The sequence below is a fragment of the Dermacentor albipictus genome, chromosome 1 (assembly GCF_038994185.2).
Source record: "Dermacentor albipictus isolate Rhodes 1998 colony chromosome 1, USDA_Dalb.pri_finalv2, whole genome shotgun sequence".
Taxonomy (NCBI): Eukaryota; Metazoa; Arthropoda; class Arachnida; order Ixodida; family Ixodidae; genus Dermacentor; species Dermacentor albipictus.
In genome coordinates this window covers 327,171,008-327,183,144 of record NC_091821.1, presented here as the reverse complement: position 1 = coordinate 327,183,144, position 12,137 = coordinate 327,171,008, and the positions used below count along the sequence as shown (strand labels likewise).

The 12,137-nt window shown below is 46.5% G+C and overlaps 1 protein-coding gene across 1 annotated transcript; it reads left to right on the top strand.

Annotated features, from left to right (window-relative positions):
* Positions 1-6,132: 6,132 nt before the first annotated feature.
* LOC135908927 (uncharacterized) lies at positions 6,133-10,081 on the top strand. Its single transcript, XM_065440783.2, has 2 exons — positions 6,133-6,466; positions 8,717-10,081. The coding sequence occupies exon 2, from the start codon at positions 8,725-8,727 to the stop codon at positions 9,436-9,438; it is 714 nt and encodes a 237-aa protein (XP_065296855.1). The 5' UTR covers positions 6,133-6,466; positions 8,717-8,724; the 3' UTR covers positions 9,439-10,081.
* Positions 10,082-12,137: the final 2,056 nt, after the last annotated feature.

Here is a 12,137-nt window from a genome sequence, read left to right as displayed (position 1 = left end):
ACCCCGCAGCTTCACCAAATTAATGTACGTGTAATGTTACGTGTTACGATGTACAAGTCTATTTACAATATATTTACACTTAGAGCAACGGTGGCAAAGATGGCGACGCTATATCAAGCGGGGCCACGTCGTCTTCTTTCTCCTCAGTGCAGCCACTCTGTGGCGGCTGTTCCGTAGCAATATTGCACGAATGCGCTTGATGTTCTGTATTTTCCACCACTCTAATGCCTGTAAATGTGCTGTGGGTATTGCATATATAAAAAAAAATATCTCCGTACTTTTCAACCTGTGCGTAATTGGTCTGTCCAGAAAGCTAGGCAACATTAAGGACATTTACCACAACATATATGCTGATGATCTCTCTATATGATGTGCTGGTGGCAGTGAAGGACACATACAGGACGCGCTGAGTGAAGCGATCAGGACGCTGTAAGAATTCCTCAGACCCACAGAACTCAGGTGCTTCTCTCATAAATCGGAGTTTTTACAGATGTGAAAAAGGGGGCAGGCCTAGGGCTGGAAACCTCTATCGGAAAGCAATACTTACAGGAAATGGTGGTAATATACCCACAGTCAACGTGATCAGGCTACTAGGATTTTTCATTGATGCAAACGGTGGAAACCATACGGAGTTCAAGAAAATCACCCTTAAAACGGATAACGCGTACAGGTTGATCAGGCACCTGGCAGGAAGACACAGGGGAATGAATGAAGATAACCTCATCAGGTTAATCAACTCTTTGTTACTCTTTCGTATTTTATACTCCGCTGTCACGCACAACTGGACGCAAGTTAAACTCAAGAAGCTCCACGCGGCGATGAAGAGAGTTGTTAAAAGCATATTGGGGCCCACAATTCGAACCATCACTGAAAAATTGATCAAGTTAGGAATACACAACACGACCATAGGGATCGCGGATGCTCAAGAAATACCACAAATAGCGAGACTATCACAACCAGCACGGAAACTTCAATCTACACAAGATCATGATAAACTCCACTACGGATCCACAGCAGTACATCAAAGTTTATCAAGAATTCGCAGGCAACATAATTGTCGCACCGCTACCCAGGAATATGCGCCCAACATATGACATGGTCAGGACGGTTGCACGAAATTCTAATCAAGAAAATCCAAATCAGTCCAATCAAAAGTCAATTACATTCAAAGCAAAGAGCAAAAAAAAGGTAATCTTACACACGTGATTGAAAGTGATGTTTAATAATAGAACAGCATTTCGAAGTTTCCTAATGAAGCTGGGTATTTGATTGCAGATTATTGCACCAACATATGATAGTGAACATTGACTGTACACAATGATTTTTGACAAGTTAAATTTGTTATGTTCAGCCTCGTAACCCTTGCAGGCGTGATAAATAATGATGGGAGATCTGGCTTTTTCGTTGTTAGTATTCTGCGGTTTAGTATAACTGTGTTATTGTGCAGAATTTGGATAAGTGGCATTATATTTATCTGTGCAAAAAGCTGTGTAGAGGGCGCGTACTTTGTAGCTGATGCAATTATTCTCACTGCAGGTTTCTGAATTTGGATTAAAGGAATGTTGTAGCACTTTTGAGATGTTGGCCTTTTGCCTGAATGTCAAAAACAAAACAATAATGCTTCAGCTTTGCAATTTGGAAGTATTTCATAAACTTAGCAATTATTATGCAGCGAAACTTTGTCAGACATTTAATTAGATCTTCAATTATGCTCTCCATTGCCTGCGTGCCGGTCCATGAAACGCAAATACAAGCCTAGCAGAGAAGCTGATTGGGCTAGATGGGGATTCACCCAATGGGGGAACAGCTCGAAAGATGATCGAGGACGGACATGAGACGAAGACAAGCGCTGGCTTCCAAATGAGGTCACACGCAACGTTTTAGTCGAATCTGAACCAAATGACACAAACCATGTTAAAATAATATATGTTTCCCCTTGTCCCCCTTTACCCGGCTCCCTCTATATCCCCCCTCCCCCGAATTAACGAATAAATAAAATACCTTTACAGAAATAGAATAATCGTGCTGATGATCCGGCGTATGTTTGGGTGTGTTTATATATGTGAGAATGCTTTAGTTGTGTGTTGAGTTGTTGGTCTAGTTGTGAGTTCAGCCTTCGCTTGCGAATCAGTGCTAGGGGTGTGGGTCGTTTTATCTATTCGTCCTGGTTTTTATACGCACTGTTCTATATCAAACTGGATCACATTGAACGTTTTTTACAGCTATGATGTCGACAAGGCAGACGATATTGCGGCGCTTTGATCAGATGGCTGCTCAACCAAAAGTAAGCGATAGAGTGGACAAAGAGCAACATTACGCATAACAGCCTTCCTGGCAACAAGCTTACACGTACTTGAGTTGAGGCACGCAAAAAAATAAACTAATTAGTGTGTCACGGAACATATAGATTGTGGCGCTTAAATTGTCGAAAATGGAGGAAAAAGTTATGCAACTCTGCAATAAACCGCCTTCGTGACGTTACGCAGACGAAAGCTTCGCCTTCGTAACTTCGATCGACCGTTACGGTACCTCTTACCAGTGTTTGATCGCGCAATTGAACCAGTCTACGCCAACTGTAGCAAAGTTCCGGACGTAAAGAGCTAAAGAAATAAATTGCCATGGAATCGTAAGAAGTTGATAAGGCAATAAAATGTTGCCGATGAACCTAAGCAAGAACCCGAGTGTAACCAGAGTGCTGTGAAGTAATTGCTGCCCCCCCCCCCAAACAAACTAAAACAATACACATATTAAGCAGATGCGAAAAGACCTATTATAGATGGAACTCTGTAGAAGTATAAGCGATAGACAGCGGTCGCAAACTAGGCATCAATAGTCTCTATATTCGTGTGTTAACTAAATGACGGCAAGTGAAGCGAGGTGAAACATTCTCGAGGGGGGGATATAAAAGGAATCACGCTCCCACAGCCCATCGCTATTAGTAAACGGCTGTAATTGGGTAAATCTATAACGGGTATTATACAAGATAACTATTTGTATTAAAAGCAGTTGCACGAAACGACGAAACGATCGATGTAGGGTAGTCATAATGCAAGCCATATTAAGCCCAGGCATAATTCTGTCAAGAGTGCTCGTAATTGATTTCTTGCCTATTTACATAATATATCAGTGGGTTCTGGTTTACTTGCTCTTGTTTAACACTTTAAAGTAATACGTGACGTATTTTCTTTGCGGATCAGAATTGTGCCGACCCCTTACGTGTTCAAATGCACCCATCCATGAAGTTCGTTCCCGTGCAGGTATATTGTTCGAAGTGCTCGTTGCAGGAAACATTAGCCTTTCTGTGTTCTTCACTTGTGTAATTTCGGCCCGTAGTAAACATCGCACGTGTGCATTGATTCTACTATGCGTGCGCACGCTAGAACATGTTGTTGCGTTTGCGTAACAAATTACTTTCACGCCGGAAAGGCACCTTGATGTTTATTTATTAGCTTTTGCTGCGTCGAGAGGATGTCTTGCCATGTTAAATCAGTGTCAAAGAAGTCAACATGTTGTCGAACAGGAGATAAAAGCAATCGCACATCCGCGAACTCTAACAAATAAATGCACGAAGACGGAAATGTTGCGAGCACAATTTCTTGTCTCAGGATACAAGCAAGTCACGAGTACTTCAGTTACATATGTCTCTTGTCGAAAGCAAATTTCTTAGGAAGGAAATATGAACCGAACAGCTAACTTTTGCTATGATTGGGTACGCGGTCGCAAGTCGTCTTTGTTTCTCCTTCCAGATGATTGAAAACCTAGAGAAATTGAAAATGTTGCCAGCGCATTCAGCGAGCATTTCACTGTAGTCAGAGGCATCCGCTTTCCCACATTAGCCGGCCGAGCGTTGGGTGCACCCTATTACCGCTGAGCTCAGATGAAAGAATCCCGTAGCGAAGCGCTGCGTCGCTTTTGTTGCCTAAGAGATCTTGGAAATCTCTGTATTCACAAAACCCTCTGATTTTCTTTGTGTTGTTTTCTTTTATTTTTGTTACATTTTAGTGTATACAGAAGTTATTTGTTGATGTAACGGTAAGCTACGACAATCTTCTGTAGAGTCGTATTTAAACAGCGTTTGATTACTTCGCATAGGAGATACATGGAGACAGAGAAAGACAAGGCCTAGACAAGGAGGTCAAATGGAGGAATGTAATATTTGATACCGTGAATTGATAAAAGTGATATAGGAATAAAAAGGGAAAACGCTCCTAGAGGGAGAGCACAAGGAGTTTACGTCATCTTCCGCAAGCTCCTAAAGGAAATCGAAGGTGCCTCCAACTACGTTCGCTTACTTTCTCACGAGGTTGCGGCCCTCGCTGCTCTATTTTTATTGGGAAACTGCACAGCTGACAGAGACGCATAAAGACCAAGGAAGTTGAAATGAAGCGGCTGATTCATTAGCGCTAGCGTCTCTAAATGGATCGCTCACCCTGTTTTTGGCAATAGTGGCGTATGTCACCCCGCTTGCGTATTGAACGCTTTCAGTACTTTATATAGTGACTCTGACTGAATTTTCCTGGAAGTTTCAGCACCTGGCTCATTTCTGGAAAAAGCACTAGTAATTCGAGCTGATGTTTAAAAGGTTAGGCCATCGTATTCCCGCATTAAAATTATGCTTACATACGTCTGGTAATGCGTCTGGTAATATTTACGCCCCACCTCTACCCCGCACCATGGACCCCGAGTTCCATCAGGGCCGTCGGCAGGCCCGTAGTGAAGCCATTTGGCGACGCTACGGCTCGCAAGATGGAGTGGTCTACACAGACGCAGCCAGACACCCTCGCGGCGACCTCATGGCCGCGGTGGTAGCGGATCACAACGGAGGACTATTAGAACATACAACAATCACGGCTGGCCGAGTGGTGGAAGCGGAGGAAGCCGCGATTGCCATGGCCATGCATGCGGAAGCGAATACCGTCATCAGCGACAGCAAGCAGGCCATCGACAATTTCGTCCGTGGTAGAATTTCCTCAAAGGCGTACCATGTCCTCACACGACGCCCCGTAAGCCGCTTGAAAACCCTCGTGTGGACCCCGCTCACGCGACTGTGCACGGCAACGCGTCGGCTCACAGTCTGGCTCGAGATCTCGCGCGCCGAGCCTCGTCTGAGGAATGCGGACGGCGTGAATGGCGAGAAGAGACACGAGGAACCCTGCGAGACTTATTATGAAATAGCCCATCGGTATCGCTTGAGGCTTCGTGCGCTCCCACCACCGGCCAAGCAACTCGACAAAACGCAAGCGGTCGCGTTTCGGCGACTTCAGACAAACACATATCCACACCCAAAATACATAAACAATATCACAGGGGGCTGGGAAAGCGACAAATATAGGCTCTGTTCAGAAACAGGAACACTCACACACATAATGTGGGAATGCACCTCGCTCCCGTTCTCTCATCCCCCCGTCAGCAGCGAGACTGACTGGACAGCCTGGCTCAGTTCCGGGGACGTCGACCGACAGCTTGAACTGGTGGACTGGGCGGAAAAGGCCAAGCAGGCCCAGGGCCTTACTTGAGCCCTAACCCTCAGCCACGTCCCTTTTTACCCTTCCCCCTTTCAATAAAGTTTATCACCACCATCATACGTCTGGTGGGATGACCTCCACATTGGGTCATTTATACAGCGCAGTCGAATGTACTGGCCAATGCTTTTCATTTTGTCGCCACCTAAAAATATCAAGCATCTTGAATTTTCATATTTTAACCTAAGGTAGTGGGCAAGTGTTTCCGTTTTACTCTGTTTGGCGGCCTCGGCACTAAGTTCTAGCCTTGAGAATGTGTTTGAAGCTGGTATTGAATCTGTATGTAATTTTTTTTGCAAGTTACAAAACGTTGATCCTCTAAAGTTCTGTTTTGCTCACTGTCAGCCTTTTTTCTTTCAAAATTATTCGATCAAAATTGCTGAATGTAGTATTCTTCAGATTATATTTATTTAGTCGCCTGGTCTGATCACTCCGTTGCTGACTAATCTTTCTTATCTAGTCGATCATATCTATTGATTTTCGTTTAATTTCAGTATTTATTTATTTCCCATCTGGCCAATTTTAGCCTATTTCCCCATTGTGGAGTACGTGCCATGTTTGAGACTCATCATCGTCACCCTTTTTTCCCCCCAAGATGACACCGAAAAAAAAAAAGAAGCAGAAAAGAATCACTTCGGTGGAAATACGTGGTCGTTGCCACTGCCAGCCTCCCTCTAGAAAAAATTTCCTTCTATGATTGCGTCAGTGGTCTTGGGTATCATGTGTTTACGTCTGCTCCTCGATATCTTTTTTAGCGCTCGGCAGCTCCTAAACGCCAAGTGTTTGGTTGTACAGAAGACGAAGTGAAGCTATGAAGCCTGCTCGGAGCTGGGCTTTTTCGTCTGGGCACAGGTGCAGCCTAGCGTGGCGATGTCCTCAACATCCACGTGAAGATGCGACACACGGAACACCATGACAACTCGCCATGCTTCCATGCGCTCACTGTGAGTATAGATGAAACTACGTGGGGGGAAGCCTCATCGTATTGCTACTATGTGTGACGATTATATCTTCATAATGATATATATTGAGCGCTTATGTGTCTTGCTTATGAATTTGGGGCTAGCATTATAAGCAAGTTGTAGCGTGGAAATTTCTTCGCTTTCGTGATACACTAGAAGGGTGTTTGGAAATGCTTACCACGCTAACGCACTTCTAAACAGCAACAAGAACCAGTATCTCTATGCCGAATTGGTCAGTGGGCATCTGTTTCAGGATTTAAGAACAATATAGTGTGGCGTGTTGCCTGATACGACTTGTGGTGCATTTGTCTAATGTCTATACCGAGAGATGGGACCTATTGAAATGCGTTGGATGTGGCTGAAAAGTGTAAAAAAAACTGTTGGAATCTTGCTGGGCGCTGCTTTCGGTACGATTGGTCTTACATTGGATTGCAATGGATCGTACTTTGTGAATGCTGCTCTAACTTATTCCGAGCGCTACACGTGCTTGGAATGTTGGATGATGTCAACACACTCCGAAAGTGCAGCATGTCTCCTTGTAACAGACAGTGTCAATGAGGTGGATAGCATGTCATGAGTTTTATGTACTACTTTTCGTTCATGTAAGTAAACAAGGTTAACGAAGCGAAAATGTCACTCTTGATTGTTTATGATGATTGTAATACCTTCATGTTGAGGCCATTCTAGCACTAATTATGTTCGGCGTTCCTTCGTTTCGAAGCAGCGATCTGTTCTGTAACTTGACAAGCCAAACTGCCTTTTTTTTTCATTTCCGATTTTTCTTTATACTTCGTAATTCATCATTTCCTCATTGTTTCATGGTAGTGAGCGTTTATCACCATATGCCCCCCCCCCCCAGTTCACAATTACTGCACTATGAATAAACGTACTAGAAGTGTGCAAAAAAAGGTGCCATTCATATGATCATATATGAGGCACGTGCGACCTCACACAGTTATCTCGGCTGGCTTACAGCTGGAGCCACAATGGTTGAGCATATTTAGCGTGTATCACATGCCGAACCCTCATATAGCGGCTGAGCACTCACCGTCCACCGACAGTATCAGCACACGATGCATTCTGTGGTGTTGTTCTTCCGTGTTGTATGCATTAGATTCTGCAATGTGAAGTTTGACGCAGATAATATGTTTGAGTAACGTTATAAAAGCACTGAACAGCAAGATTTTATCTGTATTGACCTCTAGACGCGAGTTGTAGGATGAAGAAAAATGTGATTTCATATAACACAAACATTGCACCGTGCTTATGCCCTATGTTTAAATAGTAGAAAAGTATCTAGCACAATTCTTTAGTGTGTGCGTACTTTAGACATCCACCCATTTTATTGGCAGCGAAACGGTGAGGTACCAATAGAAAGGAAAAAGAAAGCTGTTGAAGAGATCAAGCACGTTTGCGCAGTGACACTTCGTTTCAGTGAAAAGGAAGTTACTGCAAGCACGTGATATTGCCTTGTGAAAACTTCATGTTGGTCACACACACACAATATATATATATATATATGGAGCCCTTCGCTTACCAATGACATCTTTTTTTTCTCAAACGTATAGTTACAACTTCCGCCATTTTTGTTTGAACGATAAGCACTAATGGTTCACCTGCATGGCTCAGAAGCACGGATACGCCCCTATACTCTTTCGCAAAAGAGGTAGAATAGCAAGCATCGCCACCTAACTGTTCGTCTAGTGCAAGTTCCTCAATTACAACAATCATGCTTGTCCCTAGGAAATGTATTGCAGTTTGTCATCAGGCAACTCTATATTTCTATACAGCAACTAAAAACTAGTATTTTGTTGTTATTCTTCAGTTCCGTTTTCATTTCTCTCACAGAATCATTTTGCTGATTATTTGTTCCACTGCCTGCGGAACACGACAATAGCTCAGGAAGCTCCTTACAATTTGCGTAGATGGGATAGATATCCATAATAATTATTAAAAAATTAAACTTGGATGGAATAATAGAAATTCAAAATAGACATCTAATTATCGAATCACCGAATCAGTTGTGATTGGAAGAAAAATTTTTCTCAGCATCTCAATCCTATCCGCGCAGACAACCAAGAAGTCGACGGCGCACATTTTGTGAAGTGGCGAAACAATGACTCCGACCGTCGTCGTTGAGGTGATGGTGTAACAGTGGTATCCATGGAGTAATATCCGCGATACTTCACTTGTTTGGAACGTGTCGTCCCATTTAACTTTTCCCTTGCGCAGGACGCAGCATGCAGGACCCGCACAAGGCGCACTACGGCATCTCGCAGACAAGTCGCTTGGTGCTGGCCGTCGCATTTCTGTGCTTCGCCGCGGGAGGCACCTTCGCAGTGGTTGGCGTCGCGTCGCATAAGCAGTCCAGAACTATAGGCGGATTGTGCGCCATGGGCCTGGGAGTTGCCATCTACACCATCACCGTCATGTTCACTAACGTCACTGGGCCGCCGTCTGGCTTCGACCTCAAGGACTTTGAGTCGATCGAAAAGATCAAGCCGGCCACCTTTCAACCAAACTTGCACTCCAAGTTGGCGCTCACGCTCGCCTTCGGCCTTTTCGTCGCAGGCTGCATCATGGTGGTGCTAGGCTTCAACTTCGACATCATGTACCTGTGGATACCTGGCTATTCCATGTCTGTGATCGCTTTCATCGTCTACACAGCAGTCATCCTGTACGGGCCGATGACCATCAAGCCGGGCGCCATCGTAGTTGCGTTCCCCGACGACGCCGTGCCGAAGAAGCAGCAGACTGTGTTGACAGCTGCTTACACGCGCGGTGCTCCGAAATCCGCAACGGAAATTCGGTCTCCACGGACTAGAGGCGTCGGGACGGCGGATGTTACCGAATACGACGAAGGCGACGCACGGGGCTTCCAGGGATTCAAGAGGTACCAGCACTGCGCCCGAGGTTACACGCCTGCGGAACCACGTGAAAATAACGTGAACTAGTTAAGAGGGCAATCAACGAGGTACTCAAGTACCCTGTTCGATACGCCTGTCTTTGAACAAACGACGATGAGAGCCTGAGAAGGCTGAAAGATCAGCCACCGACTGGGGACTCTGCGCTGCCTGGGCGAAGGCTTGATGGATACCGAAAAGAACTTCTGGAGATCTACCAACTGTATGCAATGTTGGCTAATCTTCAGCAGTAACTATGCAATGGGTTGGAATAACACGGCGAAATGTTGCGCCAAGCGCAGAAAAGAAAGCTAAATGAGCAGCAATATCCTGGAAGGTTTTCCTGGAACGACCTACGATTCTGGAGGGCGCCAGGAACTTTCACTCTCTCTTGTGGCTGCTCGGTGTTGTTCGAATGATGTCAGCGCAGGTTATTGTTCAGGGACAAGTCTGTTGTTATATATTCAAGGTATCTATGGTACTTCAGGTTACAAAAAACTGCAGCATGACAAATTACGGTGCAACTTGACGCTACCCGCACAAGTGCCTGTTGCGAGCGGTTTTGGGGGGTGTTTCTGCCCATGAACAAACTAACTCTATTTCGTGTTCCAGTTTTTTTAAAACCTTAGCCATAAAAATGCATTGTGTAAATATTTATCATTCCCTACATAAAGCGGGGTGTCATTGTCTAAAAGTGGCCGTCGTTACGGATAACAGCTCGTACCTTATAATTTACGAAAACGCAGCACAAGACTGCACAAGCGAGGCGCGCGTTCCGTGAGTATGTGGGAGACCCACACAATGCCGCCTAAAATTTAGACTTTGCGTAGATGCCCTAAGAAGAAGAAGATGAAGAAACTTCATTAATGAATGGTCCGGCAGTTTTTGTTGTGGTTAGCTCAGGTGGCAACTCGGAGTCCTTGGACTCGGGCGGCATCTTCGGCTTGCCGGACGGTCCATAGCTGGTCCAGCAAAACTGAACTTTTGAGAGCCGCCTCAGCGGCGGCGATGCCGATGGAGAAGGTACCCGGCGGCTCCCGCAGCCAGGGCGGCGTCGGGAAGAAGCGAGCTCGCGGCTTCCCGAACTGTGGCAACGGCCACGATTACGGACGCGTCGCGAAGGGAGGTGGTTTCATTACCGTGTTTGCCGGCACATTCTCAGAGTATGTGTCGCAGCGTTGCTCTCCGTCCGCAACCTTTACAGGCATCTGTTGGATATAAACCCGGGTAGCAGTGGTGTAAGACGGCGCGGCTAGGGTAAGTGTGTGTCTGGAGAAAGCGTAATGTTACGGCCTCATTCGTGTTTAATTTATCGTGTGGTGGCGGGAATGTGCGTCTTTCGAGTCTGTAGTGTTGGGTGAGGTCTCTGAACGTGGTCAGATGATCACCTCACGCCCATTGTGATTCTTGCTGCTGCATTTATGTCCCGATCCAAGCAGATCCGATGCCACGCTCTCGGGGGCGGAGGGACGGCCACATAATCTGCGGTGGCTCGGCGTGTGAGACCTCTGGTGTGGGCCGCCTCGTTGCCCGCGAACGGGACATCGGTGTGTGCCGGGGTTCAGAGGACGACCGTAGAATTCTGGGGTTGCGAGGGCGATGACGAGTCGCCATCGTCACAAATTTGTAATATGCGGGCTGCTTACCGCGAGAGGCGACCGCGCGCGAAGCTACGGCGGATTGCCGCCTGCGGGTCGCTGATCACGATCGCAGCGTTTGGCACCGCGGTCAGTGCTAGGGCTATCGCGGCTTCTTCGGCCGCCTCCGTGTGTCCCGTGGCACCGTGGCGCTCGCGAGGCACTTACGCGTGCGGCCCACAACAGCAATCGCATGTGCGCTTCTCCCTACTCCATATCGCGCAGCGTCTACGTACACCGCCTCGTTGTTGCCAAACTTCTTCTGAAGGTCTCTTTCTCGCTTGTTGCGTCTCCTGGCTTGGTGCTTTGGGTGCATGTTCTTGGGAAGCGGCGGGATGACCAGGTGGTCGTGGACTGAGGCCGGAACCGCCGTTTTTTCTCTATGTTGTGTGCGGTACGTGATGCTGAGTGACTTGAGGATGCATCGACCTGTCTTTTAATTAGAGAATCGTTCGTACTGCGCAACGTTGTGCGCCTCTATTAACTCGTCGAGTGAGTTGTGAAGTCCGAGCTCTAGAAACTTGTCGATGGTCGCGTTGAGTGGAACGCCGACCGCCCTCTAGAAAGTCTTTTGTATCATGCATTCGACCTTGTTTTTTTTCGCACCCTTTACACTTCAGGTAGGGGGCAACGTACGTTATGCGGCTTATCTCGTACACCTGCACGAGACGGATCGCGCCGTCTTCACGCATACCATTGCATCTATTCGTGATGCGACGCAAGAGTAGGATCGTGTCATCTACCGAACGACGAAGTCTTCGCACCGTCTCTCCGTTATGGCCATTTGCCTGCAGGTGTAACCCCAGGATTCTAATTTTGTCTGCGTGCGGTACGGGAGTACCATCTGCCAATATAATGGGTATTTTGGAGTATTACCGCTCCTCGCCGCGCAGGGTTTCACGACTTCTCCTTGTGTGTTTGTAGACTAAGAGTTCGGACTTGGTAGCCGAGCACTCGAGGCCTGTTCCACGCAAGTAATTCTGGACCGCATCTACACCTGCCTGTAGCGTTCGCTCGACGTGACCGTCACATCCTCCCCCGGGAAACCAGAGGGTGATGAAATCCGCGAAGAAACTGAGATGCAATCCTTCTACTTCAGTTAATTTCTCGGGT